The sequence below is a fragment of the Pleurodeles waltl genome, chromosome 5 (assembly GCF_031143425.1).
Source record: "Pleurodeles waltl isolate 20211129_DDA chromosome 5, aPleWal1.hap1.20221129, whole genome shotgun sequence".
Lineage (NCBI taxonomy): Eukaryota > Metazoa > Chordata > Amphibia > Caudata > Salamandridae > Pleurodeles > Pleurodeles waltl.
The window spans coordinates 998,608,610-998,636,213 of record NC_090444.1 but is presented as its reverse complement, the minus strand read 5'-3'; the positions used below and the strand labels follow the sequence as shown (position 1 = coordinate 998,636,213).

General features: G+C 45.3%; 1 protein-coding gene across 1 annotated transcript in view; it reads right to left on the bottom strand.

The window, feature by feature from the left end:
* The window catches only part of ENPP1 (ectonucleotide pyrophosphatase/phosphodiesterase 1), a 486,681-nt gene that overhangs the window by 11,242 nt on the left and 447,835 nt on the right, over positions 1–27,604 (bottom strand). Inside the window, exon 24 of the mRNA XM_069235163.1 lies at positions 10,003–10,159. Coding sequence (XP_069091264.1) covers positions 10,003–10,159 — 157 coding nt within the window. The remainder of the gene's footprint in view (positions 1–10,002; positions 10,160–27,604) is intronic.

Below are 27,604 nucleotides of genomic sequence, written 5' to 3'. Positions count from 1 at the left end.
GCACTACGGCAATGCCCTCTACGCAGGAACCACGCTCAAACTCCAGAAGAGGCTACAACACATCCAGGACGCCTCCACACACCTCATCCTGGACATCCCCCACCACTGCCACTGCCACATCACAGACCACCTGAAAAACCTGCACTGGCTCCCAGTCAACAAGAGAATCACCTTCAAATTCCTCACCCACGCTCACAAAGCACTGCACCACACCGGACCAGAATACCTCAACAGACGACTCTCCTTTTACAACCCGACCTGGCATCTCCGCTCTGCCGACCACGCCCTCGCAACCGCCCCACGCGTCCACAGAACTACAACCGGCGGTAGATCATTCTCGCACCTCACCGCCAAAACGTGGAACACTCTTCCCACCCACCTGCGCTAGACCAAAGACCTCCTTACCTTCTGGAAACTTCTCAAGACCTGGCTTTTTGAGCACTAGCAGCACCCCCCTTCCTTTTGTCCCCCCCTCCACTCCTCAGCGGCTTGAGACCCTCACGGGTGAGTAGTGCGCTTTACAAATTCCTGATTGATTGATTGATGGGTAACCCCCGGAGCCGAGGTCGAAGCAGAGGAACCTGATGGGGCCCTTGCCAACCCTTGCCAACCCTGTGGGGCCTGATGACACTCCAGCAAAGTCAGATTGCCAGAAGATGAAGCGCATTGCCTCACAAAACTCTCTAAGTTAGACAGGGGTTGCTCCGGCTCCCAGAAACTTGAGAAGGTGCAAAGCCAACCCAGACGCAGGCTCCGAGGATGGAGGAGTAGAAAGCTGCCACTCCTTGTCCCTCATCTCGTCGGGCGACAGATGGGGTGCAGTCGAAGAACGCTTTCTCTTCTTTGACTTCTTCTTATGCCTTTACTTACCCGATCGCCCAGATGACTTTGAATGGGATGAAGATGAAGGGGCGCTCCATGATCGTTCTCAGGACCTTCCTCTTGACTGAGATTGGGAATGACGTGCAGCCGAGTGCCAGGCTCCCAGTAGCTTTACGGACCTTTCCCTCAAAGCTATTGGATTCATGGCCCAGTACTTGGAGCACAACTTCGAGATGTGGTCGTGCTCCAGACACCACAAGCACACAAGGTGTTGATCCGTTACAGACATCGCCCAGTGACCGGATCCGCAGGGTTTGAACCCAGTCTTATGCAAAGACTTCCTCGACACACCACACAAAAAGTAAAAAAAGATCAGTCAAAAAAAGACTGAAGTATAGCTCTTCTTTGGATCAGTGCTAGGCTGGCGCAGAAAGCAAAGAACTGACATCAGCGCTCCGCAGTGACACCTGTATAGGAACTGCAACATCATCCGGCACACACTATGACGGATGTGGAGCCGATCAGAGGCACCTAATGGCATGCAGGGGTACTGCTTGAGAAAAATCTCCAGATCCAGACTGGCCCCTGGGGGAAATTCTAAGGTAAAGAATCTGCAACTGTCTATCAGATATGCAATTATACATTCATAAGTGGAGGGAAACATTTATGGGTGGCGTTAACCTGAGATCTCGAGGGTAGGCAACTGACAATGTTTCTGTGGCCTTTCGGTGAGTATAAGGTGTGGAAGTGATGGGGTGGTATTGAGTCAGTCATCTTTCGCATTTCATTGGAAGGCTGCAAATAATTCTAGATCGTAAAACTTAGAGGTGATGCACAGCAGTTTGAGAATGAAAAAGTGATTTTGCTCGGACGTTCACAGATCTACTGTGATTGCAGTGATGGAGCCCTGCGATTACACCAGACCTCTATTCTTGCTCTGGCATTCCCTGATTGTTAACATTTCTTGAAAGGACAGGGACAGTTTTCAAAAATAAAAGTTGCCATTCTGGTGATGGCACTGGGAGAAGCTGCTGTCTCCTCTACCAACAGTCCTAGCCCCTGGATAGATTTCCGTAAAAAATTGTTGTCAGAGATTTTCATTTTTTATATGTGTTTTTGTATCATTAGAGAAGTAAGTTAGCTCGGGTAGACATTGCTACTCTGGGCCTATTTTGTCTGGACAACATATTTATCAATGGCGGATGTGCTGCAGTGATGATGTAATATTTCAGGAACCATGAGAATCATGTACTTCATTTTGGTGTCAAAACTTTTTGGGGGTCAAGTAGTCTCATAGAGACAGAAAAATAACTCCTTGGGCAACCCTTCTGCTATTTTCCAAAATGGAAGCTCTACAATGATGTTTTAGCCATCACATTGGTAATTTATTTCCATGTTGTTTTTGTTTCAGGTTTTCTGTTGATTCAAATTCGTAAACATGAGCGAAACAGGTGGTAGCAGAGGATCTTTACCTCCTGACAGTGCTGCTAACTACAAAATCTGAGGACTCCTTCAACAAAGAAAAATGTATCATATGCCAAACTAATCCAAAAGAAAAGCTAACATCAACTACAGCTGGACAGAAGATAGTTTGAGATGATGCAGAAATACGGCAAGACAAAGTTCACAAAAGATTGAAACTGATGGGTGAAGAGGATGAAATATTTTATGATTGTAACAAGTGCTACAAGTCATATAAAGTGGAAAAAAAAGCCTGGAACAAAATTGTCAATAAATAGCAGAAATCAGTGAATCACAACAAGAATCCAAATCTTCAGATTAACCTATGACAACCAAACCCAACGCCCATCCACATAGAAGATCAATGGCACCCCTCGTCCATCTCCAACAACTGATCAGAAAGGTAGGGATCTTCAATGTATTGTCTGTGGTTTAGCCAGAACAAGGGCTAATGGGATTGATGAAAGAACAAAGTACAGAGAGTCTCAAAGGGCAAACATATTTTTATCTGTGGCTTGTTTCTTCCAAGATGAAGTTTTCAGCTGATATCTGATCTAAATAGTAAGGTGAATGAATATACAGCATATTTGAATGCCCACACGAACTCCATGCATGCATACATTCAAAAACATGAATGTACAATCAGCTTCCAACAACAATGTAACCACCGGTCTTCAGTTAAGTTTTCACTCTTTGAAAAAACAAATGAAGTTTTAAAGCCACTCGAGTGCTGGCTACGGGTTCACACTCAGTGAGATCAGAGAAATAATCACCAACATTGATGAAATTGTATTAATCCATAATAATGAAATTAAGATTCTTGTGAAAATGTAGAATGTCAGAATTAGTTTTTGTCAGTCTAACAAAATGAATGAGCCACTTAAGGCTGATTTGACTCCTGAAATTCTTGCTGCCAAAATAAGATCACATGATGCAGTAAAACCAGCAGGAACCATTTTAAGAAACATCCTGAATGATTTAGATTTTGGACTTAATGACAAATTGTTTGATGCCCCAGAGCTCGGCAAATCACTGGAGTTAACAAGAATGGCTGATGTTGTCTTAACATTTTTTACATCATTATTTAAAAATCAGCAAGGCTAAACTGTTACAAAACATATTAAGTTCAGAACAGAAGCCGGCAACATTGATGATGGCTTTGAAGATATAAGCAAAGAAGTGGAAGACAATTTCATGAACCGGCAGGCTTATGCTGTGCAAATGTACTCTCTTTTCCAACCATGTTGTATGAATTGCATCACAGCAAAAAGAAAACTCTGCTACACATGATGACTGCCCACACAATCTATGACAAGTGCAAAAGTAGAGAGCTAATCACTTCAATGAATAGGATTGGTGTATCAATTATAATAAGTTATAATGACATAGTATGGAACAGGAACTTGTTAGCAGCTCATGCTGTAAAATCTTGTGAACCCAACAGCACACCACTTTCAAGTGACTTTTTCCAGGAAAGGATTTGCAACTCCTGCTCCTAATAATTTTGATTTTGAAGACAGCTCTTCTTTGTCTGGAACATCCAGAGCACATGATACTGCCATGGTGCTTTTTCACACTGTAGGAATGAAGCAGCTACTGGAAAACACACTTTTTCAGCTGTAGGCATGAACAAACGAAGCTGCAAACTTATAACCCAACTGCCTTGCCAACATGTGCAAAATCACTACAAGCCATCAACACATCCCAGTCTACTAGAAAGTTTAAAAGTGGCTGAAGACACGGATCTTTTTCTCTATCTAATAACTGCGGTCCGCAAAGCTCATTTGAATGAATTTATCATATCACTTATTCAGTGTGGACTGAAGGATGAAGAAAAGCCAATTCCTCCATGGGCTGGAATTCATGCTCTGATCTTCCAGAACACTGTTCCAATGAAGAAAGTTGGGTTTCTACCAGTAATACCATCTCCAGTCTTAAACTGTGCATCAGTATACACAGCTCTAAAAGAAATTCCAGAATGTGCATGCTCAGCTTGAAGATCAGTCTGTTCTGCCAATTTTCTGCAATCAAGGTGTTTTCCGTATGAACAATCCAGTAGATATTTAATTATCTTTACCCAATGACGGGCATTCTCCACACGACAAAAGTTGGGTTGTGGTGTGCAGGAAGTTATCGAGGTGGAGGTGGCACAGACAATGCATTGAGGCTGAAATCTTTGGAAGCATAACTGTCCAGTCAGTATTGAGACAAAGTCATTATGTTAGTTAATTTCAACGTATGCTCATCATATCTCAGGCTATTGAAACATAGCGTTGGAATACTTTCTGGAACAAGGACAAATTAGGTTTTGCAGATCTTATCTCAGTGGTGAACAAGGCACATGGAGCACTTCATTTAAAAAGGCATAATGCATAGCCAGGCAATGTTCAATAGACAGTTCAAAATCAGAAAAACAAGTTTGCAGAGTTTGTTAAAGAATTTGAGGAAAAATCTGAACTTTGCAAGTACTGGGGAAATGTTTTACACATGATAGCTCTAGTGAAAAATGATCTGATCTGGAAGATGATTGGGAGCTGATTACTGTGCTTTGCAAATTTGATAGCATAAACTACCTGAGATATGGGTCCTGGTATTTGGAAAGAGTGAAGAAGCTAGAGGTGGGAAAACCATACCTCTTCAGAAAATTTATCCAAAGACATTTTGTGGTGAACAACAGAGAGGGAAGGTTTAATGCTGTGGCTCCAGATATGAAACTGGAACACACAATTCAGAGATCACAGAAAAGCTCCAAGGGAATTGTTGGTTAGACACATAAAAGTGAATATGTTGCTCCATGGCAGGTATTTTACCATGAAGTCCTTTCTATTTGCAATGTTTTCAGAGAGATGACACATTAAAAATTAATGGACCATTGAGAAACTATTCCTTAAAGCGAACGTGTGGGAAAGAGAGGGGAAGGTTATATTAAACATGTTGACAGCCTTTTTCATTTTATGCAGCACCCAGGAAACCCCTTTGAAATGACTGAGCCTGTGTGACTACACAGCTTGGTGGCCAAACAATATGTAGATAATGATTAAAGACATGTCTAACAGATGTCCTTGAGCATGGATAGAAACTATACACAGAACTGAAGCAGGAGAGATTTGTATTGAAAGAGAAAAAGCTGTTTGACATAATCACTAAAGTTAAACTTCCATGCTTTAAATGGTTTCGATCAACCAGCCACTACAAAACACGTTACAAAAAGACAACTTTTGCAAGCACATAGAGAGATGAATGTAGCAAAAGAAAGGGGTTAATTTATCAAGGACATTCTGACGCATGATCTTCTTCCAACACAAGCATTATTTGATGGTGATGCTGCAACCAAACCAGTGAAGCACAAACTCGTACAAGAGCTAAAAAAAAATGTTCACCTGAAGAATTTCAGTTCGGAAAGGTGTCAATAAAAACTGCTGTTGTTGTGGACTATATGTCACAATTGGGAATAGTCAAGTTTTCATCCATGCAAAACTTTGAAGATCTCATTTAGACTGTTCTACAGATATCAAAGTCAGTGTACACCTTACAAGAACTGCACATTTTCTTTGATGGTTATGTTCAACTATCTGTCAATGAATATGAGAGAATCAAACAAATGTCTACAAGTGTAATAACTCACCTTGCCTGCATTAAAAATTCAACACCTATACCTGTGCAACTTGATAAATTATGGTCATCAACATCAAACAACATGAAATTGGAGATGTTAACTCGCCAAAACATTGCTGATGCTTTAGTGAACACTGGATTTCCAATTACTGCAAGTGAACTTATTGTCAATGAGGAGTTGGTGCCAGCAGAGGTATATTTAAAAAGGTACGGGCCATATTGTTCGAGAACTTAACAGCAAATTGGAGGAAGTTGTCCTTCGTGTTGTGACACGGTTAGCGGGCTGTTAGAAATGGTTCCAATCAAGTCATTGTACTGTCAAATGACACAGATGTTATAATTGTGCTACTCAGATTTGTTGCAGTGTTCACAAATCAAGGATTGTTAGAGTTATGGATATTTATGAAACAGGCAAGAAAATATACTTTATTATTTCCCTTTATATTCTGTACAAGAAACATGACCTAGAGGTGCCCAGTGTTCTTATCAAGTCACATATTCTTACGGGTGATGACACTATGAGCAAAATTGGAACAAAGCTTGGAGCTCTAAGTGCTGAACCTGTGAAGTTTCTAAAAGGGTTTGCTGACACAGAATAAGAATGTGACTTTAAAGACGTAGAAAAATACCTTGTGCATGTGAGGAAAACAAGTTCTGTCACACATTTGACAATCTTCGGTACAGTGAGTTCAAGAGATCAGTCCCACTAAGTGACATTCCACCGATGTCATATTCTGTCAATGGACACAATAAAAGAGTGATCTACGTGATCAGAACATCTGTATATGTTTTGGATCATGCATATGCAGAAAAAGATCTGTGTGAATTTGGGTGGGAAAATATTGATGGACTGCTAAAACCTACGAAATTTCTACCCACAGAACTTACACGTACAGGTACTTGTAAAACCTGTGCTACAAAAAGATGTCAGTCGATACGCTCTCCTCAAATGTTCAACATTCTGCAAATGTACAACGAGCGATTGGCGAAACAAATAAATAAACAGAACTATGAAAATGTGTCTAAAACAGGAGTGAGAAACAATATTTTTTGGTTCATATTTAGATCATAAACATTGTTCGGTGTACAAGTACAAGGATTAAAAACCATTATTACTTGTTTCATTTCTACATATGTCTCTTCTTCCTCTATTATAGCTATTTTGGAAACTGGCAGAAGGGTTACTCTGAGAAATTATCTTCTGTCTCTATAAGACTACTGGACCACCAAAACCTATGTTTTGACACAAAAATGCAGTATATAGGACTCATGGTTCCTGAAAAATTACATCATCAATGTCTACCCAAGTAAAATTACTTCTCTAATGATCTAAAAACACAAATCAAAAATGAAAATCTCTGGACAACAATTTTTTACCGACGTATACCAGGGGGCCGGGATTACAATGCGGGCAGCCCTAATTCTAAAGAGAAAGCTGCAACTCTTGGACAAGTTCCATTTTGTAAATCAGATCCTATTCCCTTTTGGATCTCTGCAATAGTTTGCAACCACAACTGTGGTCCCAAACCTTTGATATACTGCATGCCAACTCGCAAAATGCGGAATGAGGCAACTCATTACACACAGTCCCTTTTCTTTTGAGAGTAATATGGATTGCAAAGTCTCAAGAAGACTTTTCTAACTTGCAAAGGAAGCTTTGCACATTGCAAGAGTGAAAGCTGAATTAATTACTAATGACTTTGCATTTATTATTGGTTAAGAATCTGCATGGAATTAGGCTAACAGAGAAAATAATGTGCGATTTAGAAAATTTGCCCACTTGAGTGGCCGTCATCGAATACGCAATGTTTCTAGTGAATACATATTATTATTAGATATTGGGCACAAATAGAGAAAAAATTATAAGTATATCAGGTTAACAATTTCCTACAATGTATTTGTTTTATTAACTTTAGGCCATAAGATGGCGAGGTTCTGGCCTAGTTTGCAAAACATCACATCAAGCTGCAATGTTTAATAAAGGGTGGAACAGATATTGTAAGACTAAAGAATTAATGCTTTCATTGTTCATGCTGTGCTGACCAAATTATTTGTAAATGTCTAACTTTCTCATGAGAACTGTTTGTAGAACCATGCTTCACTAAAGGTTGTATCATAAGTATCCTTGATGTGTGAGACAGCGATGTTCTCAGGAACCAACAATAGATGCACTGACTGGAGTATGGATTGCAACAGAAGAGTTACCTGACAAGCCTGATGATGGGAACTGGAGAAGAAGAACCAATCCTCGACGTGTGAAAGACAGTTTAGTGAAATCTTAGATTTGGGTTTTAGTTTTCATTGGGCCAACTTTAAACGTACGATTTCCTGACCAATAACGATGTGGGAAGATTCTTTATGGAGTTCTAACTTAGCTTGACTGCACAGAGGGAGACAGTTCAGTCTCATTTTTCTTCGCACTCTTTCCTATTTCAATTTTCCCCATAGTGATTCTGTTTGAGGAGCTGAACAGATACTGATGATTTTTATTGCTAACTTTATAGCTTAGTTTGCTAATGGTGGATGCTGATGCCTTAGAAATTGCTTCTTAAATGGTTCAGATAGCTAACAGCCCAAAGTGTCTGAGCCATTCGTTTTCACCGTCCCGTTACTGAAGCTAATCAGATGGATGTCCAACTGACAAAGAGAATCGCAGCTTGCCGATCCAATAAAGAGAGGTATAACAAAATGCTATTGATCGTTGCAGATATTTGTTCTTTGCTTTCTAGGTACCAACCGCTATTTTGATAGATCCCTAGTTAGATGTTTTCCAAACAAACCTTTGACTAAATTACTTCTGCATGAAGTCCAAACACACTATTCTAATTGGAGGATTAGATAGTAATCCCATGTTGACAAGTGTTATTAATTAAGAGTTTATCTTGTCCACCTGCTGAATTTAGATGTATGTAATTTCTATTGCTCAGCTACTGTTGCTATTGATTTGTACTGTGACTCTGGAATGCTTAATTGTAAATGAATTACTTAAATTGAGATTTTCTAGAAGATTTGGTCAGCCGTTGTTATTCATATATGTGTATCATTTGGTATTGAGACTAATATACGTGATGTTAGCATTGTTAATAAAGGGAAATAAACGTACTAACTTTTACTAAAGGTGTGGTTATTCATGGTTACATGGGTCATGGTGCGTGAAGTTTACTGCCAAGATTTTGACAAATCGCTTGTTGCATAAGTTGTTGTCACTAGATTCAGCTGTTAATTGAAAGGGTGATGGTGAGATTCCTCTAAGCGCAGTCAAAAGATCTATTGAACCTCTAACGCGTCCCCTTATGAATAAATGATAAAAGACCAAATAAGGTCAGACGCGCTCACATGAGTTGCAATATTGCTGGTGCAAAGCCTGTGGTCTTGTGAATCACACGCTTTGTGAACATAAAAAAACTCAATGCACCAGGCCTATAGTAACAAGGGTGTGAACGGACTAGCCACTTCAAATCAACAAGGGGTGAATGGAGGCGTCATTTCAGAGACTGGATAAAAGATCCTGCAGGGGTAGAGACACATCAGAACTGCTTGGAAGAAGGACATCCTTCAAAATCTAGTGTGTAACAAAGGTGAAGAATGAAGGGAGGAAAAAAGTACAAAAGGATGGGGAGAAAAGAAGAACAATATCGGACCCGCCTTCGACTTCTTGGTTGATGCAACCTAACCAGGATTAGTGAATATGTAATTACATTACAGTATACCCAGAATGTGTTGTTTTTAAATTGTGGAGCTATTTTTCTCAAGACCAGAAAGAACATGACATTTTGAAGATTGTTATATATGGCTTATGGAGTAAGATGCAGACTGGGGTATTTTATTTTTCCAAACTGCACCAGATTAACTTATTGAAGGCACACATTTGTAGATGACATATGCTTTGTCAACAAGAGAAGGTAATCTTCATTACATTTCTGAACCAAGGGTTCCACAGCCAGGTCTGGTACCAGACTATTGTTTCATATTATCACCTAACATAAATATGCTCTCAACTTCTGCTTTCGATGGGCAGGCCATGCGCAAAAAGCTACTTAGAAGATAATTATACACGTTTGAGGTAAGGCTGAAGGAGACATTCTGAAAAGACATGTTACTTACGGCACAGCTTTCATTGTTGTCTGCTCTGTGTGGTACGATGAATGTCAAAGCTTCCAGTGACCCTTTACACTGCAGCGGTGTCTGAGACCGATCTTTGCAGCTTGTCAGCAACATGAAGAAGTGTGTTGGAATTAAGTCTTCCGAGTTGTTTGTCTCTCTGCAAAGCCAAGACGCATAACATAACTTTATTTGCATGGTAACTACAGTAGCACTTAACCTGAATGGATATGTTTTGTGATCTCCCAGGCCAGGAAAAACGTGCTCCTTATATCCAGTGCAATATAATGAAAGTAAACAAATATCCAGGGGCAAAAGAAACTATGCACTAGTGAAAATCGTGAATCCCTCATTTTAAGTCACAGAGGCTATGGTGTTTTAGTAAATTCCACTTTCTTATGGAAAACACTCCGACCTGAGACAGTGCTAAAGCTGTCATGTCATAAGCAGACGGTGTTACCTCAATACCTCCAACAGAAAGGCTCTAATGTAAATTCCAAATTTCAATATATAAATGGTATGAAAGTTAATGGAAAAAGAGGAGTGGACAATAAGCGACCCCCAATGTGGCCTCGTAAAACATTTAAAATGATCAAATGTATATCTTAGCAATAAGCCCATAACACATTTCATCACATAGTGCTCTAACCATATTGGAACATGATACACCACACACACACTCTAAACTGTGGTGGACAAACCATTCAAGTCATCACAGTGCTGTGGACATGAATGGCTCGTCCACCCCACAACAAAGGAAAATCCTCCTGCTACAATCACAAGAGCATTTTAAAAACAAACTTTAGGGACACACAGGAAGACCCCCGAAAATAACCCCAACAGTCTTTCAGACCTCTGAGGTAGCAAATGGGGGAGGTAGCTTACCCTAATATGCCCCACCAGGCCAGCAGAGAGCCCACTAGATGCCGGGAACCAGCACCCGGGTATCTGTTGAATGCTGGGGTTTAGTAGCCAACATATCATTGGGGCGTTATTTTCCAAAAATAAGCCTTAACCTATTGAGCTTACCAGCTGCATTTTGAAGGAGCACACTGCTATCTGGCTAAAGTTTGGCTCGGTCAAACCTCTAAAGTTGGAATTTTGATCCTAGATACAAGACTGTGAAAGGATGTGACATTAGGAGATGTATTCATGAGTGAAGTAAAGTGATACGGCAATTACACATACTAAGTGGTGCTTACTTGGGAGGTTTTAGAAACAGACCATGGTCAAAAGCATCAAGGATGCTAGCGGCATTATAGCACGACCCATACAATTAATTTATTCTGTGGTGGTTTTAGGGATTTTAGAAAAGTAATGACCAGGGAGAAACCACAGAAGGACATTAACCCCTTGGGCGCCATGGACGTAATGGTTACATCCTTGGCTGCAGCACTGAGACGCCAAGGATGTAACCGTTATGTCCTGTGACCAGCTCGTGGGGGGAGCGCTAGCTTAGTGGCAGTGATGGAAGGGGGTTCGCTTCCACCCCGCCCCCTCCAGTGACATCTGATGACATCAGTGCGCTATTGCGACTGACCTCATCAGAGGTCACCTCCCATCACACTGGAAGCTGAGCTTCCAGTGTGACCGAGGAGAAACAGATTAGTTTCTCCTCGGTAAGGGGAAGGGGAGGTCCCTAGATAACAGGATTTTTTTTTTTTTTCAGGAGACTGGCATGAGGGGAGCGACCCCTTTGGCAAGGGTTGCTCCCCAAGGGGGGCATTTTTTAAAAGGCTATTTCTGCACCTCCCCCCTCCCTCCGGGGGTCAAATCGGCCTATATTAATTAGGCCAATCTGCCCCCAGGGTGGGCAGAAGCCACTAGACACCAGGGATTTTTTGTTTTTGTTTACATTGATAAGGGCAGTGACCCGGGGCATTTTTTTTTTTAGGCCTTTTCCGTTGCCCGGGGGCAGATCGGCCTATATTAATTAGGCCTCTAGACACCAGGGAAGTTGTTTTTGTTTGTTTGCATTTATAAGGGGACAAATTTATTTTATGCCATTTCTGCCCCCTTGGGGACAGATCAGCCTATTTTTATTAGGCCAATCTGCCCCCAAGTGGGCCAGAAACCACTAGACACCAGGGATTTTGTTTGCAACAATTTAAAAAAAGGGGAGCGACCACTTAGGCAAGCGTCGCTCCCCGAGGGGGAAAATTTATTTTAGGCCATTTCTGTCCCTTGGTGGCAGATCGGCCTTTTTAAATAAGTCCAATCTGCCCCCAAGGGGGGCAGAAACCACTAGGCACCAGAGATTTCTTTTTTTTAACAGATGGGGCGGCGACCCCTTAGGCAAGGGTCGCTTCCCTGGGAGGCAATTTTATATTAGGCCATTTCTGCCCACCTTAGGGGCAGATCGGCCTATTTGTCTTACCAATAGACACCAGGGTTTTTTTTTTGCATCAATTTCACGCAAGGGGAGCGACCCCTTAGGCAAGGGGAGCTCCCCTGATGGGTATTTCTGCTTCCCTTGGGGGCAGATCGGCCTATTTTTATAAGGCTCATCTGCCCCCCCAGGGTAGCAGAAAGTCCACCAGACACCAGAGAAGAATGTTTTTTTTTTTCAAAAGAGGGTGTGGGTATGGGCATACCCCCACCCCAAATAAATGGGAACAAAGTTGTTCTGCCCACCGGTGGGCAGATGGGGCAACTACCCCTGATCCACTCCACGGGGGTGAGGTGGGGCAGAAAGCCTACTAGTTGCCAGGGAATAAAAAATAAAAAAAATAGTGGGGTTGTGGCTATCAACCAGTATGGGCATGGTTATGCCCCCACCTCAACAGAAGGGGGTAACAGTCTTTCAGCTCTCCCTGCACAGTAAAACATCTTATCCCAAAGGCAAGCAAAAGGACATTTGATTATTGTGTTGTTTTGGTTTTACATTTGGGCCACGAGAGCTTGTCTAACTCTCAAAGTCGTCCCACTTGGAATGGTGAGGGCTGCACTTTTTGGACTTTCGGACACTGCCATGTAGAAAAATCTATGAGACCTAGACACATCTGAAAACTAAACATCTGGGTGAGTCCAGAGTGGTGTGCTTCACATGCACCCGCACCCTTTTCTTACCCATAATGCCCTGCAAACCTCCAACTTTGCTTAAAATCACACATTTTCCTATTTTTGTGATGGAACTTTCCGGAATCTGCAGGAATCCACAAAATTCCTACCACCCAGCATTGTCGCATCTATACCAATAAAAATTCTGCCCCAAAAAACGTTTTTTCCAAACTGGCCTTTCGGACCCGTCTCGGTTCCCACTCAATTTCAACATGTTTTTGGCTCTTCCTTGTCACAGGAACTTGGCCCACCTACACAAGTGAGGTATCATTTTTATCAGGAGACTGAGGGGAATGTTGGGTGGTAGCAAATGTGTGCCGGTGCTGTTATCAAACACAGAAATGTGGGAAAAATTTAATTTTTGTTTTTTTTTAGCTAAATTTGAGCGTTGCTGAGTATTCTGGGTAAGAAAACATTGGGGGATCCACACAAGTCACACCTCCCTGGAATACCTCGGGTGTCTAGTTTTCAGAAATATATGGGTTTGGTAGGTTTCCCTTCATGGCTGAGAAGCCCAGGACCAAAAACCCAGGTGCCACCCCCGCATAAACAGGTAGTTTTGTATTTGATAATTTTGATGTGTCCATATAGTGTTTTGGGGCATTTCCTGTCGTGGGCACTAGCCTATCCACACAAGTGAGGTACCATTTTTAATGGGAGATGGGGGAATGCTGGGTAGACAGAAGTTTGTGGCTCCCCTCAGATTCCAGAACTTTCTATCCACGAAATGTGAGGAAAAAGTGTTTTTTTTTTGCCAAATGTTGAGGTTTGCTAAGGATTCTGGGTAACAGAACCTGGTGCGAGCGCCACAAGTTACCCCATCCTGGGTTCCCCTAGGTCTCTAGTTTTCATAAATGTGTAGGTTTGCTAGGTTTCCCTAGGTGCCGGCTGAGCTAGAGGTCAAAATCTACAGTTAGGAAATGTGATATGTCCACGTTGTGTTTTGGGGCGTTCCTGTTTGCAGGAACTAGGTCTACCAACACAAGTGAGGTACCATTTTTATCAGGAGACTTGGAGGAATGCTGAGTGGAAGGAAATGTGTGGCTCCTCTCAGGTTCCAGAACCTTCTATCACCGAAATGTGATGAAAAAAGTGTTTTTTTGCCAAATTTGGAGGTTTGCAAAGAATTCTGGGTAACATAACCTGGTGAGAGACTCACAAGTTACCCCATTCTGAATTTTCCAAGGTCTAGTTTTAAAAAATGTATAGGTTTGCTAGGTTTCCCTAGGTGCCGGCTGAGCTAGAGGCCAAACCCCACAGCTAAGAACTCTGCAAAAAACACATCAGATTTCAATGCAAAAATGTGATGTGTCCATGTTGTGTTTCCTGTCGTGGGCTTTAGACATACTCCCGAAAGTGAGGTACCATTCTTATGAGGAGACTTGGGGGAACACAGAATAGAACAACAATTGTTATCGGCCCTTGACTCTCTCTACATTCTTTCCTTCCAAATGTAAGACAGTGTGTAAAAAAGACAACTATTTAAGAAATGCCCTGTAATTCACATGCTAGTATGTGGACCCCAGAATGCAGAGATGTGCAAATAATCACTGCTCCTCAATGCCTTATCTTGTGCTCATTTTGGAAATACAAAGGTTTCCTTGATACCTATTTTTCAGGCATTATATTTCACCAAATGAATTGCTGTATATCTGGTATACAATGAAAACACATTGCAAGGGGCAGCTCATTTATTGGCTCTGCGACCTAAGGTTCTTGATAAACCTACATGCCCTATATATCCCCTCAACCAGAAGAGTTCAGCAGACGTAATAGTATTTTGTTTTAAAAAATCTGCCATAGCTGGAGAAAGTTACAGCAGAAAACTTGGAGAGAAATGGATCTTTTTTCACCTCGATTTCAATATTGTTTTTATTTTAGCTGTTACTTTCTGTAGGAAAACCTTGCAGGGCATACACAAATGACCCCTTGCTGAATTCAGAATTTTGTCTACTTTTCAGAAATATGTAGCTGTTCAGGATCCAGCATTGGTTGCACACAATGACATTTCTGTCACTAACTGGAAGGAGGCTGAAAGCACAACAAATAATAAAAATCGAGTATGTCCCAGTAAAATACCACAATTGTATTGAAAAATTGGGTTTTCTGATTCAAGCCTGCCTGTTCCTGAAAGCTGGGAAGATGGTGATTCTAGCACTGCAAACCTTTTGTTGATGCAATATTCAGGGGAAAAAACACAAGCTTTCTTTTTGCAGCCCTTTTTCCTGTTTTGTATTTTTTTAAACAAATTTTAGCTGTATTGTGGCTGCTTTCTTTGTCTCCTTCAGGGGAACCCACAAATTCTCTGTAACTCTAGAATCACTAGGATGCTGGAAAAAAAGGACACAAATTTGGCGTGGGTAGCTTATGTGGACAAACAGTTATGAGGGCCTAAGCACAAAAGGCCCAACATAGCCAAAAAAAGGCCTGGCACCTGAGGGGGAAAAGGCCTGTCAGTGGATCCGTTAAGCAAGATGTGTTGTACTATATGTGTGTTTATTTAGGGTGGCCATTACGGAAACAGGAGTACAATGGTTTAAGTAAAAGGGAGAGGGGGCTTAAACTGAGTATGATATGTTGCTGTATTGATAAAAGACATATGGTTGCTCTGGAGCCGTGGTACTCATAGTACGCCTGTGGGCCGCCAGTGTCCGGCAGACCTTTAGTGGTGGCCCATGGACCTTTTTTCCTATACGTAGACTCTACAAGTCTATGACTACGTCCCGCTGGTAAACACCAAAGAGGGCCTCTGGAGCATGCGCAATAGCAGCTTTTCTGCGCATGCCTCCCAATCCAGAGGCCCTCTTCTGTGTTTCCTGCCCTGGAGCCGGAGCTGGGGTGACATCACACGCTTGCGGTAGCACGACGCACAGACCCTTTAAAAGTCAGCTGACTTTTAAACGGTCTTTTGGAAGCTTCCTGCTACCTTCACTGCCTGCATCAAAGTCTCTTCACTCTCCCTGATGTTAAGTAACCCCCCACGATCTGCTCCCCTATGAGTGGTCAGAGGTTCGGGTGGAGGGGGGCAGTTGCAGGGGGTGGTCAGGGGTTCGGGTCGGGGGGGAGTGGGTTATCGTAATCAGTGCTTAATTTGTAAATAAAAACAGGCCGGTGCCCAAATTCCTCCTCCTAAACATGCGGCTGCTGCAATTAAAAAGGGGGGTGGTCAGGGGTTCGTGTCAGGGGGGAGGGTGATATCATAATCAAAGCTTGATTTGTAAATAAAAACAGGCCGTTGCCCAAATCCCTCCTCTTAAAAATGCGGCTGCTGCAATTAAATGTACAAACGTGGAATACTGAGGCAGTGTAATCCTGAAGCCATCTTGGGCCTTTTCAATCCATATAAAGCTACTCCTTGCCCCCTTCAGCTCACATTTGCAGCTTTCTGCTTTCTCCCTTGGTGACGCTTTTTCGTATTTCTTTTCCTCCGTCTTTCCCATATGTGTCTTTTGCTCGCAATAAATGCATGAGGCAGAAAAATAAGCGCCGACCCTCAAAAATATGTGCCAGTGCCCGCACTGGAAACAAGCACAAATTAAGCACTGATCGTAATCCTAGTCTGCCTAATTATTTATTTGCATTCTTAGAAACTGAAGCCTAACGGTAGTAATGGTGGTTGAAGTGCACAGCAGCTGCTGGGGTTCTAATGGGTTAAGCTGCAGTTTTATGCATCAGATTGTGTGGCAATAAGCGTGACTTCTGTGTGGGTAATTATGTTTGAGTGTGCGTTCCCCTGATGTTCTTATATGTGTGCCTTCGTGTATGTGGAGTGGGAAGAGGTATGTATACCTGTGCTTCTGTTTCTGTGGGATTCTCGAGCACTGCATCTTTCCGCAATATTTATGTATAGGATTTTCCACCCGAAGTCCCATGAAAGCGGTAGCAATCAGCAGGGCCTTCCCTGCCTCGGCTCATTATTATATGTAAAGCGTTCCTCCACTCCTGTGGCTCCTGGTCATCGCTCCTAAACACTGATTGAGTTATCAGGGCAGAATAATATTAGGGGGATGCTGTGTTCATTTGCGCAAACACAGAGTGAGGTGGGAAAGTGTGAACAGCTCAGCAAAACCTTCATGGAAATAATGTTCAGCTCTTTCGGTGGTTAGCTCAGCAGGCTGCACTCAAAATGTACATTTGATTAGAGCACAAACCTTTAGTGGTGGCATACATCAGAGGAGCCGAGCCAGTATTGAGCTGCATGTGTAATGCACAGAATGTTTGTTTGCATGCTCACTTTTGCATGTGAATAATGTGTGCGTGTGTGTGTATCCGCGTATATATTTGTGGTTCTGTTGGGTATGTGCCTATGTGTGTATAGTGTGTCTGTGCTTGTGTTAGGCGTGTGTGTGTATGTGGGAGGCTTGTGGAATGTGTTTGTGGGGTGTGTAGGTGCCTATGTGTGTATAGTATGTGTACGAGTTTGGCATAGGTGTTTGCTTGTATTGTGTGTGTGTGTATGTGTGTGTGTTTCTTTATGTTTCTGGGCTGTTGGGGGATTGATGGAGTGAGTGTGTGCAATGGTTAGGTATAGGAAAACTTTGACAGTATGGTCAGCACAGTGAACGTCAGTGTGTATGAGCAGTATGGAAGCCAGGTTCACAAACTTATTGGTGGTGTCCAGTTTATATGAGTGGAGGTTGGTGCTTTGAGAGTAGTGAGGCATAATAATTGCTAAACAAGGGGGAAGCCCAGATAGCGGTTATATTTTCTCCAGGTGCATCTTGCAACCCTCATTGTGGGTATCATGGAATTTGGTTTGGGGACACTGGTGGGCTGGTATCTACAATTCTGGGTAGTATCTGTGCATCAATGTCGGCTAGTTACGAGGTTTTCCCTGGAATGGGGGATAACTGCTCAAACCCTGTAATATGGGGTCCTTTTCCAGGCAGTTTTCACAGATTTTAGGGGGAAACTGGTGACATTTTCCATTTCCTCTGAAAAGGTGAAAAGCACCAGCGGGAAGGTTGGTGGGTTGGTGGTTGGTTTTGCTGGGCAGGTTTGTGCCTGTCTGGGGGTAGCACTGTCTACATGGGTTGGGGGCACCGGATATTTGTAAGTAAAATAGTTCAGTGATTAAAATACCACATCTAACCCTGACCTACAGAACCCTAGCCAACACTGGCTCCACCTCGGGTTTGGGTATACATTTGCGGCTTAGGAAAGTTTTAGCCAGACCTCCTGTAGGGTGTATCACAAAGCAGCATCTTCTGGAGCCATGCTTTGTACGCAGATTCAACTTCAGGGCTGTGCCTCTGGACATAAGCTGGTGAGGGCGTGGTGGCAGTGTTAAATATCTTAGAAAGAGACCAAGCATTTAGTCCTTCCCCCACTCTGAGCTAGAGGGGGTTGGGCTCTCTAAGGTACTGCAGCCAATCTCAAAGGGGGTTTGGGGCACATTAGGCAGGTGCAAGGAGTTTGGTACAGGGATGAGAAAGGTTAGTGAGGTTAGGTGAAAACTTTAGTTAAACCATAACGTTTTAAACTCAAACAATTGGAATTCACCAGTTACAGTTAGCTCAAGTTGATTTCTATTGCTGCGTCCCCTAGCACTCTAGAAAAAAAAAATCTAAAAAAAGTGCCTACTTACCAGTCATTGGCCTCCTTATCACTGTATGATGCCTAGCAAGTAGCAAGCATAATTGCAAAAAATCTTTTTTATAACATGCTCCTCTGGGAATGGACAAAGACCAGCACGCTAACAATTGCACGTTTAATCATAATGTGCATCCTTTCCTTTTTACACATCACTTTGTATGGTTAAACAAAACATTACTTTGGTGTTGCTCACAGAGGTCTGCAGCGAGACACGGTGTTGGTCCATCGTTCGTAAGGAGGTGTCGGTCTATCGCTCATGAGGCAGTGTCGGTCCATCAGTCATGAGGTGGTGTCGGTCCATTGGTCGTGAGGTGGTGTCGGTCCATTGGTCGTGAGGTGGTGTTGGTCCGTCAGTCGTGAGGTGTGTCAGTCCGTCAGTCGTGAGGTGGTGTTGGTTCATTGGTTGTGAGGCGGTGTCAGTCCATCGGTCGTGAGGGAGAAATCTGATTCAAGGTCCTTGTTACTCATTGCACAGTAACAAACCCGCTTGAGAGCTATGCAATGGCCTACTGTCCAGTTACCAAGCCTTGCAAATGACCCAGATCCATTTAGAGTACTTGTTTGTTGAATGGCCAAAAGAGAAACCCACCTGTTTGCTGTGGAGAGAGAAAGTAAATGTTCTTAAGAAATGTAGGCCCTCATTATGACCCTGGAGGTGAGTGATAAAGTGGCGGTAATACCACCAACAGGCTGGTGGTAATTACCACCAAATTATGACCATGGGAGTGATAACTCCCATAGACAGCCAATGTACCACACCATCCACCAGGGCGAGAACACCACGCACGTCGGCGGTTGCCATCAACAGCCAGGCGGGAGACAAAGTACCGCCCACCATACTAAGACCCTACAATCTGCCACTTTTCTAGGGCGGTACCAACGCCATCAAAAGCCTGGCAGAAACACATCACTGAAGAGAAAAGACTCAACATCGGAGACACAGGGAACCCGAACTGCAAGTTTTTCCGATGATCTTCTACGCTATGCTCCACCTGGAACACCAACGCCGACGAAGACAATGACGGTGAAGTACAACCGCCTAAAACACAAGGGAGGGAGGGAGGAAAGGGAGACTGACACACACACTCACAACACACACCTGACACACACCATACATACGTCCAGCTGGCTGCAGTGCAAGGCCACAGTCTCTCTGCTGGGTGACTTTCCCACTGGTTCTGGAGAGGGCCCCTCGTACAGCAGCCCCTGGAGGGTGGCATACATGGCTTCCGCTGGTGGTGATGGCTGCATTGTGGTGGCAGATAGAGGTGCCTCCTGGGCAGCCTCTGCAGGTGGTGATGGCTGCAGTGTGGTGGCAGATGGAGGGCCTCCTGGGCAGCCTCTGCAGGTGGTGATGGCTGCACTTCCACAGCTGGCAGTGGTGGTGGAGGTATCACCCTGACAGCCTCCGCTGGAGTAGAGGGCTTCATCCTCTCCATGACATGGGGCGTGGAATCTTTACCCTTTGTGGTAGGGGTTGATGGCTTCTTCCCCTTCATGGCAGGTTGTACGTGGTCCTTAGCCTTCCTGGGCAGGAGTCGAGGGCTTCTTCCCCTTCAAAGCATGAGGTGCAGACTCCTTCCCCTTCTTGGCTGGAGGTGCAGGCTCCTTCCCCTTCTTGGCTGGAGGATTAGGCTCCTTCCCCTTCTTGGCTGGTGGTGTGGTATCCTTCCCAACACGACTAGGTGGTGCCACCACCGTCCCCGTGGACTGTTTGGCTGAGGTGCTGGACTGGGTCGTTGCGACCCTGCTCTTACGGGGGAGGAGAGGAAGAGGTCCAGTTGGGCAAGGAAAAGCTTCTTAGGGATGGTAGGGCAGGAGGAGGGAGGAGTGATGGGAGTGGAGGTTGAGGGAGTGGTTGTAGGAGGTGTATGTCTGCTGGATTTGGGTGCAGGTGCATGGGCAGTATGCTGATGTGAGGTGGATGGCTGTTGGGTGTGTGAGTGCTTGCGTTTGTGTCTTTTAGGGGGGGCAGACAGGGTGGGAGAGGACACAGGGGACACGTGCATGGATGTTGTGGAGGTGTCTGCTAGTGAGGGGTGTGTGCTGCTTAGTGTGATGATGCTGGTGGTGGATGTTGATGTAGTGCATTCAGGTGTGACTAGGACGGAGGTGTCTCCAACTGTCTGGTGTTTGCATGACTGCCTGTGGGATGAAGTGTGGTGCTTGTGTTTGCCTGTGCCACTCTTGGGTGTTGTCTTGTGTGCATGCTCGTCAGTATCTGTGCCTGGGATGGGTTGAGGAGACTGGGACTGGGAAGTTGTAGTTGGTGGGGGGACGGTAGAAACAGGGACAACGGCTGCCATCAGAGAGGAGGCCAAAGCCTGAATCGATCTCTGTTGGGCCGCCAATCCACTGTGAACTCCCTCCAGGAATACATTACTTTGCTGCATCTGGGATGCCATCCTCTGGATGGCATTCACAATGGTTGATTGCCCTACAGAGATGGATCTCAGGATGTCAATAGCCTCCTCACTCAGGACAGCAGGGCTCTCTGGGGCAGGGCCTGAGGTGCCTGGGGCGAAGGAGATACCCACCCTCCTGGGTGAGCGGGCACGGTCTACTCGTTGAGGGGCTACTGGGAGGGCAGCACTGGTACGGGGGTGGCAGCTGTACCTGCAGCTGGGGTGGTCACAGAGGTGTACGCCACCACAAGGGAGCTTCTATTGAAGGAGGTATCTGAGTCTCTGTTGTCACCTCCAGTCTCTGCTGTGGTGCCCCTCTCGCCTTCCGTCCCACTGGTTCCCTCGGTGGACTCTGACTCCTGGGTCCCATGGAATTCAGCTTCCTCTGTCGCCGGGGGCCTCTGCTCATCCGCCAGGTGATGCTAATGCACACAAGGACAGGATGACAGAACAAAAAACGGGGGGGAGAGAGAAAAAGGAAACACTGGGTCAATGACTGCACCAACACCACATTTGGCATACACAGCACAGTCACACACAGGGAACAGGCTTAAGCACTAGGCTAGATGCTAAGGCAAGATGAGGGCCACACACCGCCAACTGCACTCCTCCTGGTACCCACGAAGCCCTGCCTGAAATGGAATGCTCACAAGCTAGGTTACCTGCATTTGATATACACCCATTACCCTAGAGTTGACCCACTTGGCAGTGTCTGGCCTGGCCTTAAGGGCACCCACTAACTCATCCACCACCCGGATCCCACCCCACCTGCCAAATTTTGGAATGATACTCACTGTACTCACCCCCATGTGGCTGCTGTGATTCCCTCAGGCGCCCATCCAGCTCAGGGTAGGCCACTGCCAGTATACGGGCCATCAGGGGGGTCAGGATCCGACGGGCACCCCTTCCTCGTTGGGAGGCCATCCGCAGCTGGGTCTCCACAGTCTTCCATGCCCAGCGTCTCAGGTCATCCCACCGTTTTCGACAGTGGGTGCTCCGCCTGCCATAGACCCCCATAGGCAATACAGGAGAACACCATTAAACAAACAGTCCAGCCTGTCACACAGATGGCCCATCATACCTGTTTCCATCACCATTGGCACACACATCACCCAGCGCACACCATGTACAACACCACAAGACATTCCCCCCGCCACCCCTGATGACACGATGCTTGCACACACATCCCCCAGGCATCCTTCCCACATGCATCGTGCCCAATGTGTACTCACCTGTTGGTCTGGAGGCCCATACAGCAGTCCGTACTGGGGTAGCACCCCATCCACCTATCGATCCAACTCTTCGAAGTGAAGGCAGGGGCCCTTTCCCCAGTCACATGGGCCATGGTGGGTTCCAGACACAGGTCACAGCAGCACACACAGTGTAGGTGTTCTCCTGTTGAAGGTCAGAAAACAAGTGAGGAATCAGATAGAAAATGGCGGTCACGTCCGTGGTGCAGATCCCCATTGGCCACTGTCCTCCATAGAGCCCCATATTATCCAATGAGGAATTGCACGGTGGTGCAAGACTGCCTTTCACCACGACGCCCAACGTCGGCAGAATTACCTCACTTCCACCTACATACAGGACAGTCGGTCACCATTTCAGGGGGGGGGAGACAGTCATATCGACATTAACTGCATCACAGATTAGACTGGGACATAACACACCATTAACACTGTCCCATTACATAAGTGCACCAATTATACGGAAGTTGTGGTTCCATTGTTTCAATTGTGACATCCTACTCACTTTTGTGTCCCTTAGATACCTACCGCTGCGGATGAGTACGAGGTGGAGACATACCCCCGTGTACAGACCCCTTGTGGACTTAGCTAGACTGGAGGACAGGCAGATTATCCCCACCTATAGACTGGACAGGGCCACAATCACAGAGCTGTGTGCCCAAATGGAGCCAGACCTGATCTCATCTATCCGTCATCCGACTGGGATCCCACCTCTTGTGCAAGTGCTATCAGTGCTCCATTTCTTGGCAACTGGTTCTTTCCAAGTGACAGTGGGCTTGGCAGCAGGAATGTCACAGCCAATGTTCTCAATCATGCTGGCAAGAGTCTTGTCTGCCCTGGTGAGACACATGTGCAACTACATTTCTTTCCCCGAGGTGGAAGATTTTGCCACTGTGAAGGCCGGATTCTATGCAATGGGACATATCCCCAATATTATTGGGGCGATTGACGGGACATATATTGCGTTTGCTCCCCCTGCTCAGAATGAACAGGTGTCAAGGAATCGTAAGAGTTTCCACTCACTGAATGTGCAGATGGTGTGCCTGGCGGACCAGTACATCTCCCACGTCAATGCTAAGTATCCTGGGTCGGTGCATGATGCCTTTGTTCTGAGGAATAGCAGCATCCCAAATGTGATGGCCCAACTACAGAGGCACAGGGTGTGGCTAATCGGTGAGCCTTGGTCCCCATCCACTGTATGTTGGTTTATGCCTTCTGGTGTTAACCCCATAGGATTGTGCAAGGCTAAATGTTGTCCCTCAATACTTGCAGGTGACTCTGGCTACCCAAACCTATTGTGGCTGCTGACCCCTGTGAGGAATGTCAGGACAGGGCTGAGGAACATTATAATGAGGCACATGGACGAACCAGACGGATCATCGCGAGGACCTTCGGCCTCCTGAAGGCCAGGTTCAGGATCCTCCATCTGACAGTTGGATCCCGGTGCTACTCAACCAAGAAGGTCTGCCAGATAATAGTGGCATGCTGCATGTTGCACAACCTGGCCCTCAGCCATGTACCTTTTCTGCAGGAGGAGGAGACTGGAGATGCCCCTGTGGCAGCAGCAGACCCTGAGGACAGTGGGGATGAAGAGGCTGAGGGTGAGGATGAGGACAACAGAATATCAGTTATCTGCCAGTACTTCCAATGACACACAGGTGAGACAGTGCAACTGCACATTCCTATGACTATTGGTGTATTCTGTGTGGCTGTAGCATGATGCCATTAACTTCCTTTGCATCTCAACTTACTGTCACCTATGGTTTGACTTTTTACAGATGTTGGTGATATAACAACTGTGTACTGATGTGCTGACTACAGCCAGCTACAGGACATTAATTCTATGCTTTCACAGTGTACAGTTTATTTGCACTAGATGCGACTGTTTCCATAAATACACATTTTCAATACATAAAACACCAGTAGCCAAGTTGTGTTCAAGGGTGTTTATTGTAGTGCTAAGAAATTGAGGGGAAAGTACAAAGGAATAGGGTGATGATGGAGGAAAGTCCAGGGTATTGTTCCAGTCTGTTGGTAGCACAGGTGCAGTGCCCAAGGGGCTATAGGAAGGGGAACAAAGGCAGTTCAAAATGGACCAGGTGACTGGGGCACAAGGGGGACAATCAGGAGAGTCTCATTTTCTGGCAGTGGTCTTGGCAACTGTCTCTAGCTTCTGTCTGGTTCACAGGGAATGTCTGCGGGGTGGTTCACCTTCTGCAGGGGAGGGGTGCTGGTGGCCTGTGGGTCCTGTGGCAGGGCCTACTGCCCACTAGCTGCAGCGGAAGTGGAGGGCTGATCAGTGGACTGGCTAGTGGTAGGGGCCCACTGATGTGCTGTTGCCTCTCTCATGATGTTGGCCAGGTCTGTCAGCACCCCTGCAATGGAGATGAGGGTGGCCTGCACATCCTCCCTAATCCCCTGATACTGTTCCTCCTGCAACCGCCTGTTCTCCTGCACATTGTCAAGAATCTGGCCCATCGTGTCCTGGGAATGTTGGTAGGCTCCCAGGATCTCTGCGAGTGCCTCCTGGAGAGTCGGTTCCCTGGTCCTGTCCTCCCCCTGGTGCACAGCAGGCCTCCCAGTGTCCCTGCTGGCCTGTGCCTCTGTCCCCTGAATGGTGTGCCCACTGCCACTGACTCCAGGTCCATGAGGGTCTTGGGGCGAGGTGTGGACAGGGGTCCCTGTACAGGTGGGCACACTGCTGACTGACGTGCCCTGGGGACAGGGGTGTGGGTACGCTGGGTGGGTGCTGTGGTGTTGGATCCTGATGGGAGAGGCTCTGTGGTGGACTGTGAGTGGGCTTGGATGACCAGCTGTCCAGTGGTCCCTGACGGGCCAGGTAGGTCATCCAGATCCTAAAGTTCAGAGTTACTGTCATCACTGGGGGCATCTTCTGTTGGGGGACTGGGTAGTCATGGCACCTCTTCTCCGCTGACATTGGCTGGGGTACCTGTGGGGATGTAAGTGATGTATTATGCTTCATGTGTGTGAAATATTGTACATCCCTGGCTTCCTCTCTATCGTTGGTATTGCCCTGCCACCTTTTGCTTGTGTATGGTGATGTATTGTGGGATTGTTAGACTCCCTTTGCTGTGCATGCTTTGGTGATGGGTGTCCATGCAGGGCTGGGAGGGCCGTCCATGCATTGGTATATCATGCAGGGCTTGGTATTGGGGTTAGTCATATGTGCAGTGTGTGGGATGCAGTGGAGTGATGGGGGTGAGGGGGTGAGATGGCATGCAGGTATGGGAGGTGATAAGTGATAATTGCTGACTTACCAGTGTCCAGTCCTCCGGCTACTCCAGTGAGTCCCTCAGGATGCAGTAACACCAAGACTTGCTCATCTGTGAAATGAGGGTGCCTTTGTGGGGACATGGGCATTGTGTGGTGTGTGTTGGTGAGAGTGTGTTGAGAAATGTGGTGTGGTGTGGTGTGTGATGTGGAGTACGTGAGGGATGTATTGGTATAAGTGGTGTGTGTGTTTAGTTGTTGCAGTGGTCTTGGTGTCAGTCTCGTGGCAATGATTTGTATTCGTAAAGGGTTTTGGGTAATGTGGGTGTGTGTTTTATAGTGGTGTGGGTGTGGTGTGTGTATGAGTGGCATGTGTGTGCCTTTAGTAATGGTCAATGTGGTGTTGTTTTATATCTGGGTGTCCATTCTGAGCCCGGCGGTATACTGCCAATAGTTTACCGCTGTTCAATGTCCGCCATGGTGATTTGTGGGTGATAATGTGATGGACCTTGTTCTGTTGGCGTAACGGTATGGGTGTTGGGACCGCCACTTTATCACTGACCTTTGGGCTGGCGGATTTGTGTATGTGACTGTATTCTGTCGGATTGGTGAGTGTGTGTCATAAAAAGATGAACGTATATTTGCCACAGCGGCAGTATGTTGGCGGCTGTCACCGCAGCCGTAAGCGGGATCTACCACCAATGTCATAAAGAGGGCCATAATCTGGAACGGCACAACAAAACTCAACACGCAAGATATACTGAGAACTTCCCACTGCAGTCAAAACTGCGTTCAGCAAAAGTCTCTTCTTTCCCAGCAGAAGCTCTTCCTTTGCCAAATGAAGGAATCTGAGGCTGTTACAGAAGCATTGTTCAAAATATGCTACTTGCTTGCCAAACATAAGAAGCCATTCACAGAGACAGAGCTGGTGAAGAAATGTTTCCTTTTAGCAGATAAAATTTTGTTTGAAAACTATAGCAATAAAGCCAGCATTGTAAAATAAATCAATGCATTACAGCTATTGGATTCCACTTGTGCACGCAGAATAGAGGCAATGGGTGAAAATGGCCAGGAACAGGTGATCAAAGCAGTCAGAGAGTCACCGTTCTTCAGCATTGCCATGGAGGAGTCCTCCACAGATTTAGGCGATGTGGCCCAGTTATTAGTTTTGGTGAGGTATATAGATCAATCGTTTCACCCCAAAGAGGAGCTCTTGTGCCTTCTACCACTGCAAGGACACACAAGAGGAGAAGATATACTGGACAGCATCTGCAACTACTTTGAAACATATAACATACCACTGGACACTCTTGTCAGCATCACAACAGATGGGTCTCCTGCCATGGTAGGCCATGACAGAGGCTTTGTATCTGCTTGAAAAAAAAGCTTACCGGACAGACTGTGATAGACTACCACTGCATTATTCATCAGGCAGTTTTGTGTGCAAAACTGAAGAATGGAGACCTGAATAAATGTCCTAAAACTTGCAGTAAAAATTGTTAATTTTATTTGTGCCAAAGCCCTTAACCTTAGACTTTTCAAAGCTATGCTGCAGGATTCTGAAGCTGAATAGACAGACCTCCTGATGCACACTGAAGTGTGATGGCTAAGCAAAGGGAAAGTTCCGGAGTGGTTCATTGCTTTGCTTCCTGAAATTGAACACTTTGTAAACAGTAAAGGTCAATCATTCCCAGAACTAAAGGATGTGAAATGGCTTTTATTGCTCCATTTTCTTTCAGATCTATTTGCACACTTCAATGCTGAAAGGTAAACAGCTGCTTGTGTGGTCCATGATTAATGGTATTTACTCATTTGAAAGAAAGCTTATGCTATTCAAAGAACAACTGGATGTTGCTGACTTCACCCACTTCCCAAAACTGTAGGCTGTGACTGAGAGGTTTCCAAATGCACAAGAAATGCTGCCAATGCTAAACCTTGGCGCATATCTTGCAGAAATTTCTGAGGAGATAAAAAGGTGATTTTCTCAATTCAGAGCCCTCACCCCTCTGTTCCTGCTGGTTGAAAACCCCTGAATGCTGAGCGCACAAAATATTGATGTTGTTGAAC